This window comes from Schistocerca gregaria, chromosome 6, assembly GCF_023897955.1.
Source record: "Schistocerca gregaria isolate iqSchGreg1 chromosome 6, iqSchGreg1.2, whole genome shotgun sequence".
NCBI classification, from domain to species: domain Eukaryota; kingdom Metazoa; phylum Arthropoda; class Insecta; order Orthoptera; family Acrididae; genus Schistocerca; species Schistocerca gregaria.
Window position 1 is genome coordinate 298,916,389 of NC_064925.1, and position 25,783 is coordinate 298,942,171.

General features: G+C 40.0%; 1 protein-coding gene across 1 annotated transcript in view; it reads right to left on the reverse strand.

Annotated features, from left to right (window-relative positions):
• Positions 1-22,549, reverse strand: part of LOC126277946 (leucine-rich PPR motif-containing protein, mitochondrial) — a 185,637-nt gene extending 163,088 nt beyond the window's left edge. Inside the window, exons 1-2 of the mRNA XM_049977541.1 lie at positions 22,033-22,549; positions 6,570-6,718 (exon numbers count right to left, since the gene is read on the reverse strand). Coding sequence (XP_049833498.1) covers positions 6,570-6,718; positions 22,033-22,172 — 289 coding nt within the window. The 5' untranslated portion in view covers positions 22,173-22,549. The remainder of the gene's footprint in view (positions 1-6,569; positions 6,719-22,032) is intronic.
• Positions 22,550-25,783: the final 3,234 nt, after the last annotated feature.

Sequence of the window (25,783 nt, forward strand, 5' to 3'; positions counted from 1 at the left end):
GAAGAAATATTGAATTTAATTGATGAAAGGAGAAAATATAAAAATGCAGTAAATGAAGAAGGCAAAAAGGAATACAAAAGTCTCAAAAATGAGATCGACAAGAAGTGCAAAATGGCTAATCAGGGATGGCTAGAGGACAAATGTAAGGATGTAGAAGCTTATCTCACTAGGGTTAAGATAGATACTGCCTACTGGAAAATTAAAGATACCTTTGGAGAGAAGAGAACCACTTGTATGAATATCAAGAACTCAGATGGCAACCCAGTTCTAAGCAAAGAAGGGAAGGCAGAAAGGTGGAAGGAGTATATACAGGGTTTATACAAGGGCGATGTACTTGAGGACAATATTATGGAAATGGAAGAGGATGTAGATGAAGACGAAATGGGAGATAAGATACTGCGTGAAGAGTTTGACAGGGCACTGAAAGACCTGAGTCGAAACAAGGCCCCGGGAGTAGACAACATTCCATTAGAATTACTGACGGCCTTAGGAGAGCCAGTCATGACAAAACTCTATCATCTGGTGAGCAAGATGTATGAGACAGGCAAAATACCCTCAGATTTCAAGAAGAATATAATAACTCCAATCCCAAAGAAAGCAGGTGTTGACAGATGTGAAAATTACCGAACTATCAGTTTAATAAGTCACAGCTGCAAAATACTAACATGAATTCTTTACAGACGAATGGAAAAACTGGTAGATGCGGACCTCGGGGAGGATCAGTTTGGATTCCGTAGAAATGTTGGAACCCGTGAGGCAGTACTGACCTTACGACTTATCTTAGAAGAAAGATTAAGAAAAGGCAAACCTACGTTTCTAGCATTTGTAGACTTAGAGAAAGCTTTTGACAATGTTGACTGGAATACTCTCTTTCAAATTCTGAAGGTGGCAGGGGTAAAATACAGTGAGCGAAAGGCTATTTACAATTTGTACAGAAACAAGATGGCAGTTATAAGAGTAGAGAGGCATGAAAGGGAAGCAGTGGTTGGGAAAGGAATGAGACAGGGTTGTAGCCTCTCCCCGATGTTATTCAATCTGTATATTGAGCAAGCAGTAAAGGAAACAAAAGAAAAATTCGGAGTAGGTATTAAAATTCACGGAGAAAAAGTAAAAACTTTTAGGTTCGCTGATGACATTGTAATTCTGTCAGAGAAAGCAAAGGACCTGGAAGAGCAGTTGAACAGAATGGACAGTGTCTTGAAAGGAGGATATAAGATGAACATCAACAAAAGCAAAACGAGGATAATGGAATGTAGTCAAATTAAATTGGGTGATGCTGAGGGAATTACATTAGGAAATGAGACACTTAAAGTAGTAAGAGAGTTTTGCTATTTAGGAAATAAAATAACTGATGATGGTCGAAGTAGAGAGGATATAAAATTTAGACTGGCAATGGCAAGGAAAGCGTTTCTGAAGAAGATAAATTTGTTAACATCGAATATAGATTTAAGTGTCAGGAAGTCGTTTCTGAAAGTATTTGTATGGAGTGTAGCCATGTATAGAAGTGAAACATGGACTATAACTAGTTTGGACAAGAAGAGAATAGAAGCTTTCGAAATGTGATGCTACAGAAGAATGCTGAAGATAAGGTGGATAGATCACGTAACTAATGAGGAGGTATTGAATAGGATTGGGGAGGAGAGAAGTTTGTGGCACAACTTGACTAGAAGAAGGGATCGGTTGGTAGGACATGTCCTGAGGCATCAAGGAATCACAAATTTAGCATTGGAGGGCAGCGTGGAGGGTAAAAATCGTAGAGGGAGACCAAGAGATGAATACACAAGCAGATTCAGAAGGATGTAGGTTGCAGTAGGTACTGGGAGATGAAGAAGCTAGCACAGGACAGAGTAGCATGAAGAGCTGCATCAAACCAGTCTCAGGACTGAAGAAAACAACAACAACTATAATATTTCCATTTTCTTATTTACTGTGTGATGCTAATATTCCAACTCGTTCATGGTGTGGGTTCCTGTAGTCATGTCCTAGTTCATGAACCACGGGCAACGTATGAGTGGCCAAGTAAGTGGTCCCGACAGTCGGGATACCAGTTACTTTGGAATAAGCCTGGGCATCTCGGGCATATTCTGAGTCGTTGTCACCTTTGTGCTCATACGGCAAAGACTACCAAATCCACCGGTTAGTCCATCAACCGTTAGTAGTAAAACCCAATAGGACTCAGGGCAAGTAAGGCTAGCAACCTGCTTCCCCGGTAGTTTAAATATGATGCTGGCAACGAACAGAGCAAAATGCCTTGGACCTTTAGAGGTGACGGAGTGCCACCTCCTCTAACTGACAAACCAGGGACTCCTAAGATAAGACTTGGCAAACAAATGGTAATGAGATGGGGAGCTATTAATATCAATGGGGGCTACTCTGGGAAGAACGTAGAGCTGGCAGAGGCTGCAAGTAATATGGGGCTGGACGTTTTAGCTGTTAGTGACATTTGGGTAAGGGGTGAGAAAGAAGAGGAAGTGGGGGAATACAAGGTCTACCTGTCAGGAGTCAAAGCAGGAATAGCACAATGGGGTGTAGGGCTTTACATCAGGAAAGAAATGGAACCCAGCGTAGTTGCAATAAGGTATGTAAACGAACGACTGATGTGGATAGATTCGACAGTGTCTAGCAAGAAAATTAGGATTGTGTCAGTATATTCGCATTGTGAAGGGACAGATCAAGATATAAGATGGATAGTTTTTATGAGGCACTCAGTGATGTAGTTGTTAAAGTAAAGGACAAGGACAGTGTTCTGCTCATGGGTGATTTTAATGCCAGGATTGGAAATCAAACAGAAGGGTATGAAAAGGTTATGGGTAAATTTGGAGAGGATATGGAGGCCAACAGGAATGGGAAACGACTCTTGGATTTCTGTGCCAGTATGGGCTTAATAATCACAAACTCCTTTTTTAAACATAAGAACATTCACCGGTATACTTGGGAAGGCAGGGGAACCATATCTGTCATTGACTATATAATAACAGATCAAGAATTCAGGAAGGCTGTGAGGGACACACGTGTATTCAGGGGATTCTTTGATGAGACTGATCATTATTTAATCTGCAGTGAAATAGGGATTGTGATGCCAAAAGTGCAGGAGGTCAGGTCCATGTGTAGGAGGATAAGAGTGGAGAAACTTCAGGATAAGGAAATCATGCACAAGTACATAACAATGATCTCAGAAGGGTACCAGTTAGTTCAATGTAGTCAATTACAGTCATTGGAAATGGAATGGACAAGGTACAGGGACACAGTACTAGAAGTGGCTAAAGAATTTCTGGGAACAGTAGTGTGTAAAGGTAGGATGAAGCAAACAGCTTGGTGGAATGACACAGTCAAGGCAGCCTGTAAAAGGAAAAAGGAAAAAGGAGGCGTATCAAAAATGGCTACATACTAGAACTCAGGTAGACAGAGAAAGTTATGTTGAAGAAAGAAACAAAGCCAAACAGATAATTGCAGCATCCAAGAAGAAATCTTGGGAAGACTTTGGAAACAGGTTGAAGACTTTGGGTCAAGTTGCTGGAAAACCATTCTGGAGTGTAATTAGCAGTCTTCAAAACGGAGGTAAGAAGGAAATGACAAGTATTTTGGACAGATCAGGAAAACTGTTGGTGAATCCTGTGGATGCCTTGGGCAGATGGAGTGAATATTTTGAAGAGTTGCTCAATGTAGGTGAAAATGTGATCAGTAATGTTTCGGATTTCGAGGTACACTGGGATAGGAATGATGATGGAAATAGGATCACATTTGAGGAAGTGGAGAAAATGGTCAATAGATTGCAGTGCAATAAAGCAGCTGGGGTGGATGAAATTAAGCCGGAACTCATCAAATACAGTGGAATGGCAGGTCTTAAACGGCTACACAGGATAATTGAAATGGCCTGGGAGTCAGGACAGGTTCCATCAGGCTGGACAAAAGCAGTAATCACACCAATCTTCAAACATGGAAACAGGAAAGATTGTAACAACTACAGAGGTATCTCTTTAATCAACGTTGTGGGTAAAATCTTCTCAGGTATTGTTGAAAGAAAAGTGCAAGTATTAGTTGAGGACCAAATGGATGAAAATCAGTGTGGGTTTAGGCCTCTTAGAGGTTGTCAGGACCAGATCTTTAGCTTACGGCAAATAATGGAGAAGTGTTATGAGTGGAACAGGGAATTGTATCTACGCTTTATAGATCTAGAAAAGGCATATGACCGGGTTCCTAGGAGGAAGTTATTGTCTGTTCTACGAGATTATGGAATAGGGGGCAAACTTTTGCAAGCAATTAAAGGTCTTTACATGGATAGTCAGGCAGCAGTTAGAGTTGACGGTAAATTGAGTTCATGGTTCAAAGTAGTTTCAGGGGTAAGACAAGGCTGCAACCTGTCTCCACTGTTGTTCATATTATTTATGGATCATATGTTGAAAACAATAGACTGGCTGGGTGAGATTAAGATATGTGAACACAAAATAAGCAGTCTTGCATATGCGGATGACTTAGTTGAGATGGCAGATTCGATTGAAAGTTTGCAAAGTAACATTTCAGAGCTAGATCAGAAATGTAAGGACTATGATATGAAGATTAGCATACGGATTGAGTGCCAAATAGAAGGAACAAAGTTAGAACAGGTGGATGGTTTCAAGTACTTAGGATGCATATTCTCACACGATGGCAACATAGTGAAAGAACTGGAAGCGAGGTGTAGCTAAGCTAATGCAGTGAGTGCTCAACTACGATCTACTCTCTTCTGCAAGAAGGAAGTCAGTATCAAGACTAAGTTATCTGTGCACCGTTCAATCTTTCGACCAATTTTGTTGTATGGGAGCAAAAGCTGGGTGGATTCAGGTTACCTTATCAACAAGGTTGAGGTTACGGATATGAAAGTAGCTAGGATGATTGCAGGTACTAGTAGATGGGAACAATGGCAGGAGGGTGTCCACAACGAGGAAATCAAAGAAAAGCTGGGAATGAACTGTATAGATGTAGCAGTCAGGGCGAACAGGCTTAGATGGTGGGATCATGTTACATGCATTGGAGAAGCAAGGTTACCCAAGAGACTCATGGGTTCAGCAGTAGAGGGTAGGAGGAGTCGGGGCAGACCAAGGAGAACGTACCTGGATTCGGTTAAGAATGATTTTGAAGTAATAGGTTAAACATCAGAAGAGGCACCAATGTTAGCACTGAATAGGGGATCGTGGAGGAATTTTATAAGGGGGCTATGCTTCAGACTGAATGCTGAAAGGCATAATCAGTCTTAAATGATGATGATGATGATGATGATGATGATCATTCACATATCAATCTTGTGATGTCAAGGACGCATACAACAGGAAGATATGACACTTACTGAAGTAAGGTGACAGGATTTTTCTGAAGATCTTCCTTCCAAATCAAGCAGTCACATATTTCAATTTTACAGACTACCACTTTACATAATTACCATTTTGTTAACTTATTATAAATGGGAAATGAGCACCGTTTAGCTCATTACACTATATAAAGTCCATGTATTTCCTTAACTATGCACAGAATAAATAAAGGAAACTAAATAAAGATGTTCATGGGTTAAACAACAGTACACGGTGAACAATTTTTTGCTTTCCTCCACCTAGTATAATTATCCTATTCTCCTCCACCAGCTAGTTTCTAAATTTACATGCATCCAGAACCCTATGCAGTTTTTATTATTTTAGTTCCACTGTAGCATCTGCTATGCAGTTGACTGCCGCTGCTGTGCTCAACTGTCAAGTCTCCGCCAACCAGTGATGCTCAGGTGTTTAGTGGTGTAGTGTCATATGTCCATGATAATAAGTGAATCACAACTGTCAACCAGCTACTGCGCCAGCTGCCAGAGGCGCTGTGTTTTCTAATAAGTTTTTGCATCTCTGTGTACTGTTTATTCCTCGCCATGACTTGTTATATGTTTCGTATGTTCTTTGTTTTATGTTAATTTCTTGATTCCGACACTCTAGGTTACAGTAGTAACTGCTTAATGACTTCCTCTTGAGTATTTGTACATTCAAGAATGATTTACTTCAGAGAATATGCTCAGAGGACCAGTCAACAGACAGTAATAACTGCTATGCTCCCTGTTCACTTTGTTCGCTGAATACAGTTACTGCAATAAAGTATTTTGATCCAGTAAACTTCTAGTCTCAGTATGTTCACATTTTGCAAAGGTCAGACAGCACAAATTGAGCTGCACCTGACACCATTTTTATCTTAATCAGTCTATATACTCATAATCAAATAGAACTTGATATTTTCAACTGCAGTGTCATGTGGTGAACAGACTGGTAAATGTCTTTGGATGGATAATGACTAAAAGAAGGGTGGTTTTTCAAGAACTGTGCGATTTGCCTTACTCATAAGCACCATAACAGCTGAAACAAAAGAACACTTGCAACTTGGAAAATGGAAAAAAATGAAATTTCAAATCAAGAGATTATGTTTGTGTTTTACGGATTTCACAAATTTGAAATTTTCAGGTTTATATTAACATGTGATCATTGGAGGATGTAATCAAACACTTATTATGTAAGATACCATTATTATAATAGAAATATTAATCATAACAGGGACTTGTCTCATACGAGCATGTCGTAGGTCTCCCAGAACGTCCTCCAGCTCTTTCCTTGTAATTCTTCCAGTCCTGCGGACATCCTGATCAAGTCTTCGTAAACTACGGTCCAAGTTCACCTCTTGATTCTCACGTGTCTGACCAACTTGTGTTGCTAAGCCTCTGTAAAAATGAAAACAAAAATTTACAAATATTTAACAGAACTTTACTACAGTGGAAATTCCATATCGGAAACATAAAATAATTTGCAACAACCACTCACCTTGGACATACAATTGGCGCATACAGATACACTTAACAGATGAATACACTGCATTAATTTTCTCTTTTTTTCTATCTTATACTATGGACAGAGTGAAATTTATTCCAGTTGTCTGATCTGAGGAGCCCTAACAGTTATTTTACTACTTATAATAAACTGTACTTAAAGCTAGCTGCATCTAGTGTTTCAAAAGGACCACCTGCCAATACAAATTAAGAGGAAAAGAAATTACGAGAATGAGAAAACAGAAATCTCTTTCTTTGAATAAGGTACATTAAATTGAGGGTTGTAATGGACAAAATTTTGTACTAATAAAAAAACATTTTAAACTTAAGAAATCATTAAAATTTAATTTGTAAACATTGAGTTAGTACATACCTCTAACAAATAATACCTGTTCATTGACTTCATACAAATGATGGAGATTTTTTATAATTTTCTGTAAAAGTACTTTTACATGAGCAACTTTTTGCCACTGGTACCAATAAATTGATTAATTAGAGCTTTGGATGACAGGAAAGTGGCCTCACAATTGATTGGTTGCAGGGTTCAGAACTAAACAGAAAGGCAATCAGTCCTCTTTCATGGAATTGTCCTTGTGGAGTTATTAACATCAGCCAGTAAGGGGGGGGGGGGGGGGGGGGGGAGAGAGAGAGAGAGAGAGAGAGAGAGAGAGAGAGAGAGAGAGAGAGAGAGAGAGAGAGTGGAAAAATGGTCCACCAGGCCTCACCTGCGGCAGTTGTCCTACCATCCTACCATCCCCCCATCCCCCCTCCCCCCCCCAACACTTCCCTCCCCTGGTAATGGAATAAATAAGTCCTCTAGCTGTGTGGTGACGAGATACATAATAGTAAAATAAAAAAAATAAAAAAAACACACACACACACACACACACACACACACACACACACACACACACACACACACACACAATGAACACCAGTTGCACCGAGAAATGTAAAATGAAATGAGAAAAATAATCAAGTCGGTAGATGGGACAGTGCAGTCGAGTGTCACCCGAGGCTCAGCATTGAGCAGATGTCCTTCCCAAACCCATCTCATCTGAAAATTAAAATGTGACACATGGGAATAAAGCCCACTCCCTTGAAAGAAACAGAAAAAACTGTTCGACTATTTTTCATGATCAGCTAAAATCAAGGATAAGGAATCCTTTTGTCTTACATTCCCCAGTGTGCTTTTCGAGGGAGCACTATAAATAAACTAAAATAGTGTGTGGCACAAAAAAGGGCTAAGCACATCTAAAAGTAATTAAAAACAGTGTAAAAGAGCGATTGTGGAGGAGGTAGGGTTGAGAGTCTTTAGCTCAGCATGCAGCTGAAGACAACCCCAACCATCCCATTCCAAAAGCAGTTTCAAATATTAGATCTGAGAATAAGTCACTTCGTCAGACAAAGCAAAGAACCAGTTCAAATGTCCATACATCACCTACCAAAACTAGAGGCAAAGAATCGAGAAGGCCTGGATTGTTGTAGAGTACTTGCAGAAGTGGGCATTCCATCTGGCTGAGGCTACTGTCAGTAAAGCTCCACAACCACAACGTATAGGTAGTTCATTCAGGGTGTCTACATGGATAAGGAGAAATAATTCCCGGATTTCCCGGTTGAAAATACACTTTCTCCCGGGTGAAAACACACTTTTCCAGTGTTAAGTGACAGTATACTTTTTCTCAGCACTTACCAATCCTTTTATGGTTTATGGTTTTATACACCGGCGTAGAATTTCCCGGCACTTCAGAAGCTGACACTCAGGGGAAAAACACGTTTTGAAAAGATCTTTGATGTGCAGCAACATATACACTGCATATTTCCATGTTACGAAGGTATAAATTCGAATCCACCAAACACTGCGTGTTGCTTTCCGAAGCATTAAATTCGAGATTGCGACGTGCTTTTGTAAGCCAGTCACAGCTAATGTTACCTGATCTCATCAGCTGATGACAGCATTTGACTTGTGATGTAGTCAGCCAATAGCAAGATCACTCTTAAGTAGCGCGAACACACAAATAAGAAAAATTAATAGCTTAAATTAATGTTCAATTGTTGCTACAAGAAAAGAAAAGCTATCACATATAATATTAGTCTCTAAGATTAATAAGCTGCAAGAGAAACTAAGCTTCCACATATATTGTTGATCTTTTTTGCACATCATGCATCACATAAATGTGCCAGTAATTTTTTTTTAATAACGACGTAAATGTCTGATCTTCTGGGCTCAAAATTCTTCATACGGTCATCCCCAAAGAGTTGATTTTTAAATGAGAGCCAAACGCTTTGTGATTTAAGAAATTTGTTGTACATTCTCTCACATAGTTTATCTTACATAAAAGGAAATTTACTTTGAAAGTAACGCTTTTCAAAGCAATATTCGAAATATTTTTCCGTGACCTATTACAAAGGTACATTTCAGCAGCTGCCAGAGCGCGCCATATAACAGGCGTCACTGCACTTGCGCATCTACGATGACGCAGGAAGCCCGCATGTTTGTACGTGTGAAACATTAAAAGATCTTGCATTAAAACGAATCTAATGCAAAAAAACTGTCACTTCACGCTCATGGAGGCAATTTGTTGTTAAGAAGCACTGCACAGTCTTCCTAAAGCCTTTGACACACTTTGCTGCTGGCAGACACTTGTATGAGCACTGTGTTTTGTTGTTGTATATGTCGCATTTTCTTTGCGACTTAAGTTTTATTTTAGTTTTTTTCTCTCGTTCATGTTTTGTTGCTGCAATATTATTCTGCAGAAGCGTGATAAAGTAAATTTTTTTGTTAGAGTATTAGTTCTTACCAGTCAAAATCACAAAAATTTAACTGAAAACTAAAACAATGAAAAATTCCGGGAACACAAAAAGATTCATGGGTTTTTCCCGGTATTCACCCGGATGAAAAAATTCCCGGGTTTTTCCCAGATCTCCCGGGTCGTAGGCACCCTGTCATTACATATGATAAAAATATGGACTAATGCAGCATTATAGATGTGGAGATTATAAAGGGCAATGGATTTCTTCCGGAAGGTCATCCAGTTCACTCCACAAGACAGTCACATGACTCAGGATCAATATAAAGACAACTTAGCAGCAAGTATGACTACAGTCAGAGAGAATACTGTGAATAATAGATACCTTAGGGTGACAAAAGGGTCATTACATGTCGAATCATCCACAAATTTTGTGTGACTTAAGTTTTGGTATCCCTACGACAGATCTGAAAATTTTTGCAGTGGAATATTGATCTCACCCCCCCCCCCCCCCCCCCCCCCCCAAATGAAAGAAGATACTGAGGTATTTGAAAGCCACTTCCTAACAGACAGAGACAGGCATTTCTTTTGTCTTACATTGCTTGTTTTTATAAAGATGATCTAAAACCACTGCCTACAAATCAATTCAGTTTTCTCCAATTTTCCACCTTTGAAATTTGTTCTAATTTTTACAGGATCATTAGGAATCAATGTAGACACAAGTTTGTGGCTACAATGAAATCAATTTTCATTCACACCCTGATAGTAATAACTGTGGTTTTTACATAATGTTACTAACTGCTGACTTAAAAATTTTTAGCTGCCAAAACTTTTCAGTTTCACTTAATAATTTCTCACACAAGTGCTTCTGCAATGTATATTCTTAAAGACAAAGATTCCTGATTTTTTGTGGTTGCTATCAGTTTACTGTATTTTATTGACACAAATGAAATATAAACAGTGATGTATATCAAGTTATCTACATTTTGAAAATATTGGAAATATTTCCTAGTTGTGAAAACGTTTCACTGGGAGAAAAAATTTACCAACAGTAAACGCTGATCAATGATCAACAATAACACTAATAATAAAAATGCACTCCAATTATGAAGTATAGGAGATTTTTCATTGTCATGCTGATTAATCAGATTTCTGCCAATAATTCGCGTCTTTCCTGCATGATATTTCAACTGTGTGACTCACAGTCTTCTTCAAGTACTCTCCGATACTGATTCCAGTGTGTAATGAGTCCGGTATTTATGCCTACATTATGTCAGGCGTTCCCTCTGCAGTCCACACCGCGCCTGGTGCTCTGTCCGTGATGTGTGCCGACTGCAGAGGGAACGCCTAGCACAACGAAAGCATAAATACCAGACTCGTTCCCCACTGGAATCAGTATCGGACAGCACTTGAAGAAGACTGCAAGCCACACAGTTGAAATATCGTGCAGGAAAGAAGCGAATTACCGGCAGAAAACCGATTAATCAACATGACAATGCCTCGGTGGGCTGATATGTATTTAAATATTAGAAAGCTAGATTAGCTTCCACAAAGGAAGGGAAGACTGCTCAGTTCTCTCTGTTTCATGCTGCGATTCCGAGAAGACGATGTGGTTCCAGTCTTCGCTAGAATTAAACATCCAGAGCGGCCAACATAATTAAACACTGAGTAAGCTTAGCATTGGTTAGGGAGAGAGTACGTGACATGCGCCACCAACTTGATATGATATCCAGAGAGTTGCTGGCTCTACACATTTTTATACCACATTCTCTAACCAGACACGACTGGGACCGAGTTGATGGCACCTCTTCGTCCCTAGCAGAGTGCACAAGGCAGAAATCGGTGGGATGCCAACCAGCGATGTTTTAACGTCTTAAAAAGGCGCAGCAGAACGAGAACGCTCACACTGTCGTCAACCTGAGTGAGATGGAATTGGATGCAACTACCTACCATTGAGCAGGGGTCTCAATTTTGCAGTTACCCACAGAAATATTCCTGTTGTGGCCTTCGTAAGTGCAGTGGAGCAAGTGGCCTGAAACTTCCTGCCAGTGAGGCTGCAGAAGTCCAGCGAGAGACGTGTAGGGCGCTCACTAAAACCAAGCTGCCCAAATCAAACATCTCCAGTGAAGAGAGGTTGGCCCACAAACAATTCCGAGAAGATGACAGCATTGTGGTGTTACCAGCAGATAAGGGGAATGCAACCATCATCCTACAGAAGGCAGATTATGACGGTAAGGTGCGACAACTTCTAGACGGCATGGCATATAGGCCAACAGAACGGGATTCCATATCCAAGGTGGATAAGAAGACCAGAGCTCTTCTAAAGGAAACTGGCCTTCCAGAAAAGACCGTTTAGCACCTAAGGGCTAAAGTTCCAGTACCACCCAGATTTTGTGCCTAAGGTGCACAAGGAAGGGGTTCCTCTATGTCCAATAGTCAACAATATTGGTGCATCCACCTACCTCACTGCTTAAAAAGATGCTCTTGCCATGTGTGGGGAAGTGTGCCCATCACATTCGCAACTCAGAGGATTTCCTACAATGCCTCAGGCAGCTATCGGTCTCTGACATTATGGTCAATTTCGACTTGGTCTCCCTGTTCACTCCTGTACCACTGAATGATTCACTTGAGCTGATTGAAGAAAAGTTCGATGGTGCTCTCCTGGACTTATTCAGACACATACTGACTTCAACGAACTACCTATGTGTGAGCAAACGGTATGGGTAGCAATGGGCAGCCTGCTCTCACCAGTGGTGGACCATCTCTTTATGGAAAGATTTGAAGAGGGCACACATCGGTCCCAGATCAACTGAAATGATTTTTTTTAAATACGTGAATGACACCTTTGTCATATGGGCCCACGGGAGGGAAAAGCTTGATGTTCTCTTGGATCACCTAAACTCATGCCACCCTAACATTAAATTCACCATGGAATTGGAGAAGGATGGACTACTCCCTTTCCTAGAAGTACTAGTTAAGGGGAAGGGAGATGGTAACTTCAGTCATGGTGTTTACCCACTCACATCAACTTGTACCTGCAAGCTAGCAGTTGCCACCACCCGGCACAGAAAAACAGTGTACTCCGAACACTGGTTCACCAGGCACAAACTCTGTCAGATCCGGATAATTTGGTGACGGAGATAGAACATCTAAAAATCTGTGTTCTACAAAAGTACACACTCTTCTCAAAATGTTCCAAAGGCAATGCGCCCTGTTCCCCCACCAGCGGTTCCTGAAGATATACAAGAAGAAACGCAGAAGGATGCACATTTGCTATATGTTGAGATGCTGTCTGCCAAAATCAGCAGAATTCTCCTCAAACATAACATTAAAAGTGTGCTCCATCCACCCACCAAGATTAAGGCTGTGCTATGGAATGTGAAGGATGACCTGCATCTACAGAAACCAGGTTTTTATCATTTGCCATGTGAATGTGGTACATCGGCCAGATGACTAAGACCGTTGACATCAGATGCAAAGGACACCAAGGATACACCAGACTGAGACAGGCAACCAAATCAGCAATTGCCAAGAATTGTTTAGAACTCAATCATTCTATGAAGTATAATGATGCCACGATTTTAACAGAAACAAGATACTGGGACAGTGTCATCAAAGAATCTATTGAGATTAAGGTCGATGAGAATATCATTAACCGGGACACCGGTTTCCAGCTGAGCTCGGCTTGGAACCCAACACTCGATCTTCTGAAGACGCAATGTAGGCAACATCCACACCCCAAGGAACACAAGTATAAAGGTGTAATTAGAGATAACAGTTCAGTACATGTAACAAAGGATGTACGTGAATTGGGCTCGCGGACACCAGACACAATATCTGAGGACTTTTTTACGAGTCTCGAGTGACAATCTGAACATAATCAGCCTGAAAATAACACTGCAACCTCCCCTGGGGGGCAAGAACCTTGAACAGAACACTAAACAACGCCCACCAAGGTAACAGAATGTCCTAATCCATAGGTCTCAAATGACGACAATTGGAAGATAAAATATCTAGTGCAGCTTGGATGCTATTCAGAACTAAATTCTGCTATATTGACAACGGATAATAACCACAAACTACGCACACAGCGTTCGGGACAGCTGCGGCAAGAAGAAAATGCTACAGCCATTGCTTTTGATTGACACAAACCACGGGCAGAGTGCCAGGCGTGGCGCGAACCACAGAGGGAATGCTTAGCACAACATAGGCATAAATTCCAGACTCATTCCACACTGGAATCAGTATTGGACAGCAACTGAAGAAGACTGCGAGTCACGCAGTTGAAATATGGTGCAGGAAAGGCACGAATTACCGACAGAAACCTGATTAATCAACGTGACAATGCCTTGCCGGAAAAGCCTGAAGAATTAGATTTTTTATTGTTTTAAATTTACAATTTTATTGTATGCCATTTATTCTCATTAGGTTGGCAACATTCCTCTGCTGTTATAAACATTCTTTGTCCTGTGAAAGTAATCAATGCTCATGATGTCCCTATACATTAGTAAGTCTATGGATAGTCTAGGGCAGTATTGCACGAATACGTAATTTTCCATCTTTCAAAGCTTTTATTAACAGACTGAAAAAATACTGGCATACTATTTTACTAAATTAAGACTATAATAATCATGTCTAGGTTAAATAATTGAAGGCTGCTCAAGCAGAGAATGTTCTCAGAGATGTTACATTGCACATGGAGGTGATGCTTCCCCAACAACTAATTCTGAGCTAAATGAAGAAGAGCAGGGGTTATTATTATGGTGATCTTTGACATTAGATCAAGTGTACTTATGTTCTAAACACAAAGAAATACATTTACTACGACTCTCACTAAACGAAGAGAGATTTGTTGGTCCTTTCAGGAGAAAAAAAAAACTTCTGCTTAGCATGAAGTGACATTACAGCACGCAAAGGAACTAAGAGCGAAATGACTTTGTATTGTTCCTGGTGAAAAGCTATGTCCAACTTGCAGAAGGAAGGTTACAGAATATAAGGAAATGAAGTAATTTCTTCAGAGGATACCAGTGGAACTGGAGACATTACAACGGGACCTTGAAAAGTCTGTGCAAAAATAAAAACTACTTAAATGTTAGGGGTAAACCTTTTTTATTTTTCGTCATAGACTCCTTTTAGACTTATACACTTAGTCCAACACTGTGCTAATTTGTTGATCCCTTCCGAATAATAGGAATTGTCCAAGTCTGCAAAATAGCTATTACTTGCTGCAATCACCACCTTGTTTGAATAAAATCATTGTTCTGCCAGCTATTTCTTCGAATTGGGAAACAAATAGTAGTCCGAGGGAGCCAAGTCTGGAGAATAGGGGGGATGTGAGACTAGGTGGAATCCTATTTCTATTAATTTTGTGGTCACAACTGCCGAGGTGCGTGCTGGTGCATTGTCATGATGGAAAAGGACTTTTTTGCGATCCAATTGCCTGCGTTTTCTTGTAGCTCGGTTTTCAAATGGTCCAATAACGATGAATAATATGCACCTGTAATAGTTTTACCCTTTTCCAGATAGACACCATAACCTTTTCATCCGAAAGAATGGTCTTCGCCTTTTTTGGTGCAGATTCTCCCATGGTAACCCATTGTTTAGATTGTTGTTTGGTCTCAGGAGTATAGTAATGTATCCATGTTTCATCCAAAGTGACGAAACGACGCATAAAGTCCTGCAGATTGTTCCTGGACAGCTGCAAACCACCCTTGCAACACTTCCGTTTTTGATCACGTGAGAGCAATATCGGAACCCACCTTGCGGATAGTTTTCTCATGTCCAAATGTTTATGCCAAATATTATGTACATGTTCATTCGAGATGCCCACAGCACTAGCAATCTCATGCATCTTAACTCCTCTGCCATCCATCACCATATCATGGATTTTCTCAATGATTTCTGGAATCATAACCTCAACAGGGCATCCAGAACGTTCAGCATCACTTGTGCCCATAAGGCCACTCCGAAAATTTTGAGACCACTTATAAACTGTTCTAATTGAAGGTCCAGAGTCACCGTAATGTTTATCAAGCTTCTCTTTAGTCTCCTGAGGTGTATTGCCTTTCATAAGCTAATGTTTAATCACCACACGAAATTCTTTATCGCCTATTTTTTGACAATCACTCGACTTCTTTCATTCATACGAATGCCAAACACAAAGAAATAGACCAATATGGCTGAAACTTGTTGTGCATTCTTTCCACAGATGCTACTAACTAAACATGACCTCAATACATGCAAGTGGTGCCATCTCAAGGACTTCGCATGGACTTTTCAAACGCCCCTCGTACTATCGTGCCTAAAAAAAAGGACTGTCTCCAGCTAAACATATACTGGAATCTGCAACAGAGGTATTACAAAACAAATATTCATGTTACACGATGTTGAATTAAGAAATATGAGCAAGAAAACTATGAACATGAACAGAGAGTAAACCATTTTGACAAATTAATGGAACAAATAAAATAGAAACTGAAACATTCCAATAATCCAGCAAATAGTCAACTTTTGACTCTTGTGCCAGAGGCTTGTGCTCGACAACAAGTATGTGAAATGTTGCAAGTATCTGAAAATTTGGTATGTCAGGCACAAACCCGCCCACCCCCCTTAAAAAAAAAGTAAGGGAGAGATAATTTTATCACTGCCTCGACAGAAAAGAGCAAAGATATTACCAATATTATCAGAGGAAACAGCTGACAGAGTAACAAATTTTTATTTGTGTGATAGAAACTCTTGAATAATCTCAAGAAAGAAAAACAAAGTGAGTGGCAGGAAAAATATAAATGAACAGGCCAAAACTGTGTGTACTAGCAGGAGCATCTGGTACTCATTCTGTCTGTGTACCATTCATCAAAATGTTCAGTTGCTACTACATACCATTAATCTTTCTTTAACCTGTATGCTTCATCTCTGTGACAAACGTCCTTCTACATCCCTCCTTTAGGAGTATCTGCAAAATCAGATATAAGATTTTGAGCCTGACAAAAACGTTTAATACAGCCAGTGGGTTTCAATGGATAGGATGCACTTGGTTCCGTTACAAATTTGCAAATTGCTGGTAAAGAAGCCAGAGAAACTTGCACCTCATTCCTTAATTGCAAAATCTCAGGGTAATTATTTGAAGAGGAGGAAAGAAAATCTTCGAGTTCTTTAATGTTGATGGACTTCAATGAAAATTTCCGCTTTGTTGTGTAAGACCAAGCACAGGGTTATCCCTGGAATAATGGCAGTTTATGTACTATATAAAGACCACTGTCTGCAATCTAAACGCCTCTGAATTATTTCTGTTGATTTAGAGCATGATGTGGCCATGGTTCAACAGATACAGAACACTGTATTGCAGTTCTTGAAACAAGACTGTAAACTACCTGCAAGTGTTATTGAATATTTCAGGTGGATGTGCTGACCAGCAGAAACACAGCAATAATGTTTTTGAATATATGTAATCATGTTCATAATTTGCTTTGGGCCTTTGTCCCACTTCAACACAGGGTCAGCCTAGTTACTATGGAATCGGCGATGTTAGTGTCAGAAGGTGGTTCGATGCCATTGCTGTCGTCAGTTTTGAACATATGCAATCATGAACATAAATTCAAAATTAAATGCACATGGTCATTTTTTGCGACTAACAATGGTAAATCTCCCTGTGATAGAATTGATGCCACTTTGAACAGGCTTTTTACAAAAGCAAAAGTCTGCAAAGACCATTTCAGGGACAAATACTTCGTGCCGTGCGAGTTTTTCAATCCTGTCAAGAAAACCTGAAACAAATTTAAGTTTTCTTTATTTTAAACCAAGAGCTAGATGCAGTTTGTAGTTGTCTTTCTGCACATTTTTACCTTCAAGAACTGTTCCTGGAACTAGATCCATGCACCAATTCTTGGCACTTACACCAACTCAATTAGTTTCAGAATTTTCAAATGAATTGTGCAGCACATTACACTTGATTTCGTTACTATGAATATAATTAAGATACTATTACAAAAATTGGAAAAAATCCATGATGTTATATAGCAAACAAGTGTACAAAGTTTTAACATGATACCTCACGAGTGCCATGACCTGGATGATTTGACATGGAATGACCAAAAAGTAACACCCAGTACTAGCCTGAGGACTGCTCACTCAGACACTGCAAATAAAAGAGTGGTCGAGAGAGGTCTGTTAAATAAAACATAGAGCTCTGTTAACAGCTATCAGATGTTTGGAGAGTAGGAGATGAGGTACTGGTGGTAAGAAACCTGAGAGGGAGTACTATGAGGCATGCTGGTTCAGTCAACCTTTGCCTGCAAAAGGTAAAGGTCTCAGATTCAAGTCCGAATTTGGCACACAGTTTCAATTTGCCAACAAGTTCCATGAAAGCTAGCTCTGCTGTAAAAACACTAAGTGTTCCTAGGGACAATACTGTCCCTGAAAATAATTATATAGGGTTTCAGAGCTGACAATGTAACGACGGTAAATCTTTATACTTCTGAAGAATCGGGAGGAACAGACATGGAAAGGTCAAACTTAAGAAAAATTTTTATATTAACCAAGGAGTGCATCGGAATATACAGGGAGCACATTATAAAGGGGAGAGGTGGAGGTCCCAGTAGAAGGTTGCAAGGTGCATTCCAACTGGGAAACACACTTGCGGGCAAGCAATGGTGAGTCTAGTGCACTGTACAAAAAACAAATTTCAAAACTCACATGATAAGGAAACTATCATATATATATAGTGTGTGTGTGTGTGTGTGTGTGTGTGTGTGTGTGTGTGTGTGTGTGTGAGAGAGCTGATACTACCTGAAGTGAAGAGGAAATATCCCCACTTTGGCAAGCAAACTGTCTATAGGCCTAGTCCAGCAGCTTGTTATTCCACAATGATATTCTGGATCCAGGATGCTGAAGGGGTGGCTGTGCTGTAAACATTGCAAACACAGCCTGGTCGTTACAAGACTGTACTCCATTAAATACAGTGTATAGTAGCATGATCCACACCATAAGAGATGCAGGCTAGTAGGCAGTAAGCTCTCATATCCAGCTATAATCCCTACAGTAAGATGGGAGCTCTGACAGCTGGCAGCACAGCTGCCGGAAATACGGAAGCGTCCAATCCCGCCCATCTGCTTTGACCCAGGACGTCACAAATATGGCGGAAACGACCATAAATACAATTCCAATTGGCGTATATAAAGTCGGAACGTACACATTAGGATGACGAAAATACATCAAAAAACATACACACACTCTTCCCACTAAAAGCCTAAGGAAACTAACGGGACAAGTGCGGGAAATGGGGTGTTTTTGGGTGGGGGGCAAACTAAATATAAACAAATTTAGACACCCACCCCATACAAAACCACACAAAATGACGAAAAAAAACGACTCCCCAAATACCACTAAGCACATATCATCTGGAATCGGACACTTCCCTTGACCTATATAGCTCAACAGCAGCTCCTGATCCCATAAATTAGGATCAAACATTTCCCTTGGCCTATATAGCTCATAAACATCTCCCGCTACCAATACACAGCCACATATGGGGATCGAACACTTCCCTTGACCTGCGCGCTGTTAATTTTATCCGTTATATCCATTCCTGAACAAAAACAACAACCCATTAATTTTACTAAAATTACCACACGATGTACAGTGAACAACACTAAATTAACCTTCACTCAAAATCATTAACTCACTGACACGAATTCCACTACAAAGACAGTCGACACACGCACAATTCTGGATAATGAGCAAAAGCAAACTGAGCCCATTACACCACACAAACGAAAACTGTGAACATACCACCAGAGAGCACAACAAACCACAACACGATGACATTCACAAATACGCCACACTCACAAACCAAACTCCGCGTCGTCATGACGTCACACACAACACCCTTATGTCACGGGTCAAAGCCGACACGTGGGATCGGACCCTTCTGTCGACCCCAGCTGCCAATATTTGACAATGAAGTGCAGTGGGCCAGCAACTGGTGGGGCAGGCTGACAGACCTTCCCCTTCCACCATTTGGCAGCCAGAGGTACAGAGCCTAACAATGCCATGCGATTCACTGCAGCAGTCTATGGAGAGCTGTATTTTTTATCAAATGTTTATTTCTCATATGCTAACAGTGTTTGCCTCCTTAATCAAACACATACAAATAAACTTTCAACATTAACAAGGTACAGCACAATGAACAAATGTTATGTGTAACATAACGAATGAAGACATTACTTTTATTTTTAGAGATGGAGAATGAAAACCCCAAGATCATCTGATTCACCACCTCTCATGACACCCAAACAAGCTCCGGTAACTTTGCTGCAGTGGTCCTCATACCACGATTGTATTGATTCATCTTTTATGCCTCCTTTATGTTCAACATTGCAATCTCTTTCAGCTCATGGCTTCGACATTCTTCCAACCGCCTGGCATTATTTGTCTGACAGCTCACTTACCAGCCTCTCTATCCCTGGCAATGTAAAGGTTTTATTTCACTTTGCGACATCTGCTTCTATTTGAACCCAGACAAGTTTGACAGCATTGTTATGGCAGCACTATAGTGGAAGAATTATAACTTTGTGATCATGGTTCTCTGCTAACATATCAATTACAAAAGTGTCATCTGTGGCTTGTATCATTTCATGTCATTCAAGACCACAACCTCAAATATCGGAGGGACAGGTAGTTTAGCTGTCACCTCTTCAAGGGCCGCATTCTGAAATCTGTCTTAAGCAAAGTAGGGAAACAACAGAAAACTTATATCTGGACAGTTAGATATAGATTTGAAGCAACATCCTTCTGGATACAATACAGTATGTTAACTTTGGGAGAAAAGGCCCATTAAGTAGGTTGAGACCACTACTTGGAAAGGATTTCTGAACATAGAGGAATGTACGATACGAGTGTCGGCTTTGAACAGCAACATAGCAAATGTGAGTAAACATTACAGCGACTACTATATAGCGTTATGTTATTTCTGCGACTTTCTGAAACGGGCTACACTACAGATCAGCCTGGCACCACAAGCACATTTATTTCGTTTCACACTTATTAGCTTCACCAACTCACAAGCAAATTGTTACCTTCCAACCTAACTTATAACTCAGACAAAGCCATAAATCAGTCTGCCACCACAACCAGTTTTTTATGCTTTTACATTCATCGAGGACAGCTTCACCAACTAACAGCAAAAATGTAAATATATGCATCAAATCATGTAACAGCAGCCATTAACGTCATTGCCCAAAGCCAACGACACATACCAAACATTTCTTTTGGCACGGTTTTGTTTCTTTGCGAGGTTTGCATACTGTTTCTTAAGTTTAACAGTTTCATGTATACTGACCATAGAATGAAGGCTGTTATTGGTTGTTTGAGTTGCTGGTGAATCTTACATGTTGTATGACTGAGGTCTATGAAACAACCAAGTCCCATAGGCCACAACTACACAACACAGATGATTCACCAGCAGTTAATGTAAACCGCATAGTGTAAATAAATGTGGCATGTGTATGTTGTCAATTATTAGGATAAGGGTACAGAATGGTAAAAGTCTACTTTTACATGGTGGATGTTATTTACTGATGATGTCTTACCATCAGTCAAATTCTGGTGAAGGACACGTGAAATAGCTGTTGCAACAAAATCAAAACTTCTCTGATCAGCAATAAAAATCAAGTTTTACAAATCACCTATAAGCATATATTTCTACTTAACAAGCCATTGGAAAAGAAAACTTCTAATATTCATCATCACAATACACAACAAATGATCCATCCTACTATGGAGAAGGTGCAAGGGTAACAGAAAATCACTGTGATCATAAACATTGCTGTAAAATGTAATTGCACATCTGATACAGACTCATCAGAATAACAAGTAGAAATCAAAATTCGAAAAACCCAAAAGATTGGCCGCCAAAATTCATTCGGGCAAGAAGTGCTACAAACAAAAAGTTTAGTGGCTGCCTTAAGTGAGTATAAAAATGGAAACAAAATACAGCAACGAAAATGAAGTAAATGCACAGGATGGTTACTTTCGCATTTGATTCATTTTTAATTTTTTCGTAACAATGGACAGAAACAAGGTCAATGCAGTAAACTGTTTAGTAATGTGGTACCATTAGTTTTCTTAGCAACTCATATGTGTGTGCAGACATTTACAACAGCAACAGTTAAGTGCTTATTGCCAAAATATTTGAGGAGTTTAATATAAACACCAACGAGACATATCAGTCATGGCGGATAGGGGGGCTTACGGATTTTAAATGTGCGACACCCAACAATTCATTGAACAAAGGCAGGTTTAAATAAACTGTAAGTTTATAGTGTTAATAGCATATACGTCAATCCATTCCTTTAAGCACAGAGATTTATCTAACTCTACAATATACATAAAAGATAATCAATAAATTTCACATTTTCTGACATATTCCTCTGCACATTGTGCATGTGTAAACATGTTACATGCCTTGCGAACTGGCTGTTGATGTAATAGTTCAGGGTGCTGGAACTTTGTGTGCCATCTTTTCTAACGTGTTTCACAGGCAAGCCTCGCACGGCACTAGTAAAACACCGAGCAAAGCGTGCAGATCTCAACAACGTAGTCATCCTCAACAATGCTTGCAAAAAAGGTTCCTACAACCCACGCCGGCTTTCGGCAACCACATTAACACAACATTCTCATCGAATATCGATTGTTTGGAACGACATTACATCGATAGGAGGAAAGATCGATACCTATATAAATCGGAAAAAGAATAGTAATCATCAAGATTAGTTGACTTCACTATCTTTCTCGAGTGTTCAAACCACGGATGTCGTTGTCGGACGTGGTTAAACAGCCAATCTAAGTACCAGTTCGGTTTGTGCAACATAGCACTGCCAGACCTCTTGCTAACTTCAGTTTTTTTCATGTATGGAGGTAGGAGCGACCGCAGTCTCTTCTCAGTTCTCAACAACACCGCACTGGTTTTTTTTATTGAGTCCTGTTTCACCCACGTATTTTTGTAGTCAGCTCAAAAAAAAAAAAATGATCGTATGGCATTACCAGCCGAGAGACCCCGTCTGGGACTCTTTGGCTACCTGGTGAGAGCCTCTCCATTTAATCCCACTTCGGAGCCTCGCGCCCTGACGAAGGTGAAATGAGATGGAATGATGAGGACAACATGAACAATAAGTTTCGGAGTGTATAAAATCTCTGACGCGGCTAGAAAGTGAACCTGGGACCCCGCAAAATAGAGACAGTGACAGTAACCACTATTTTCCGGTCCTCCTTCCACCCCGAATACGAGCTATGGACATTCAGCTCAACATCTCATTCATTACGATGGAAACCTGAGGCAATTTTACGAGCAATCAAATTGATAGTTGTGGAACACAAAATGAAAACCATACATCGTTGCTATGGTACTGATGTTAGCTGATAATGTACGTATGTAGTGTTAAATTGCAAAATAATGTGTACCAGTACTTATTGCTTGCAGTGTTCAGTAGTGAGAAATTAATGACCATTGTAACAGTACCTTTTATATTGTTACTTATTGGTAACTCCATTGTAGAACTGTTGTACCCTAAAAATAAACCGAATGAGATTGTTATTTTAAACAGACTGACCTTGTATTGAAGAGGATGAAGACTCCAGTCTACTTCCAGCCTTCCTAATTTAGGTTTTCGATGGTTTCCTCAGGTATTTCAGACAAATGCTGAAATGGTTCCTTCTTGAGGCCACAGCCAACTGTGTGCCCCAGTCTTGTCGAACTACCACTACAAGTGCATAAATGCCAGTATACAGACGAAGAAAAACAATCACTCCCCATGAAGAAATTTTCCGAATGGGACGGAAATTCGGAAGATACTATGCACTGACAAACAAATGATTAAAATTTCAGAAAACTTGAACGATTTATTCAGGAAAAGGGTTTCACAATAACGCATTGGTCCAACTCTGGTTCTTATGCAAGTGTGTGTTCGGCCTGTCATTGATTGATAGAGATGTTGGATGTCCTCTTGAATGATATCGTGACAAATTTTGTCCAATTTACGCATAAGGTCGTCAAAATCTCGAGCTGTTAGAGGACCATGCCTATAATGCTCCAAACTTCTCAGTTTGGGAGAGATCAGTCGATCTTGCTGGACAAGGTAGGGTTTATCAAACTCGAAGGCAAGCAGTAAAAATTCTCGCCGTGTGTCAGCGAGAATTAACTTGTTGAAATGTAAGCCCAGGATGGCTCGCAATGAAGGGCAACAAAATGAGGTGTAGAATATCGTCGACATACTGCTGTGCTACAAGGGTGTCACGAATGACAAACCAAGGGGTCCTGCTATGAAAAGAAATGGCACTACGGGCCATCACAATCAGTTGTCAGGCCATATGGCAAGTGACAGAGAAGTTGGTCACCAACTAATGTCCGCGCCATTTCCAGTTCTTCGCCGGTCATCAGTGCTCAATTCAAAGTGTGATTTATCACTGAAGCAATTCTAGTCCAGTCAGTGAGATACCAACCTGACTCACCCACAACACAGCCTGACTGGGGCGCTGTTTCTTTTCATAGCAGGACCCCTTGGTTCTCATCCACGCAACCCTTACAGCACAGTGGTGCGTCGACAATTCTAGTCCAGTCAGTGAGTTACCAACCCGACTGTCACCCACCACACAGCCTGACTGGGGCGCTGTTTCTTTTCATAGCAGGACCCCTTGGTTCTCATCCATAACTCTTACAGCACAGTGGTGAGTCAACGATAATCTACACCCCATATAGTTTCCCTTCATGGAAAACCATCTTGGGATTACATTTCAACACAATAATACCCAACCACACACGGCGAGAGTTTCTATTGCTTGTCTTTATGATTGACAAACCCTAATTTGGCCAGTGAGCTCCCCAGTGGAGAATGTTTGAAGCATTATGGGCAAGGCCATCATAACAGTTCGGAATTTTGAAGATCTAACATGTCAGTTGGACAGAATTTGGCATGACATCCTTCAAGAGGACATCCAACACCTACCAAATAATGCTGTAAAGAATACCTACTTGCATAAGGCCTCGAGGTGGAGTTGCTCAATTTGTGGAGCTCTTTCTTTTGAATAGATCATCCAGTTTCTCTGAAATTTCAATCATTTGTTAGTAGATTTATGTAAGATCTACCGATTTCTATTCTGTTAAGATAATTCCCTCATGGTGTTTTTTATTTGTTTGTTTGTTTTGTTTTGTTTTTGTCTTATACTGTATTAATATGTTAGAATACTGTGGAAATACATAAATACATTTTCTTACAGAATAAATATGTGTGCAAAGAATACAATTGTGTATTATGATTCATGAAAAACATTACAAATGAATACATTTATAAACTGAGCTGGCAACCATGGTAGCACATAATGAAAGAATGGCACAGAAAACACTATGTTGTATAAACTCGCTGTTCAAGAAGTAGTGGATTTAAGCATGCCGAGATAAATGATTATAATGAGATAATGATCATGACTGACAGGTGATAACAGAAACTCATACGAAACAGTAAGTACTTTCGTTGTCATAACAGGGCGAAGCCTGGATTATGTATAAATAATGGTATGCTGCATAAAAAAGAAGTTAATTAGCCGAGGTACATTTCCACCACAGCTGATTGTATCAGATATTTATATAGGCGAGGGATTGTCCCACCAATTAAGTTTATAAGGCGACAGGTAAGATGGCCAAAAGGAGATTTAGTGGTGATTTTGTCAAAGGCGACTTGTAAGTCAGCCTATGAGAGAATTATGGAGGTATCTGGAATTTTAAGACAATGGTGTTACTGCAAATATTTAAGGATATGTTAGGGACCAGAGATACACATTTGGTTAAATATGAAATACAGAATTAACAAATAAAGGCCACAAATAAGATTTTATATAGTACATAACAGATATTCATTATCATGTCCCTTATGTAACACATATCTAGAGGAATGTAACACACTTAACGGAGGTCATAACTGCACCAAAAAAGAAGATTAACTCATTGACAAACAATTCACTTAGCCTCATGACAGATAAAACATTTTCATAAGAAAGGGCTTTATTGTCAGTAAATATAATATGAGGAGAATATTGTGAGATGTTGGGCCACAGTTGCACATAGAAAAACATTAATTACAACCCATTCCACAAAGCTTAAAGCTAAGTAATAGGTAAAGCCATAAACACATGATGGATTTGAGACAATAACTAGGGATAACAG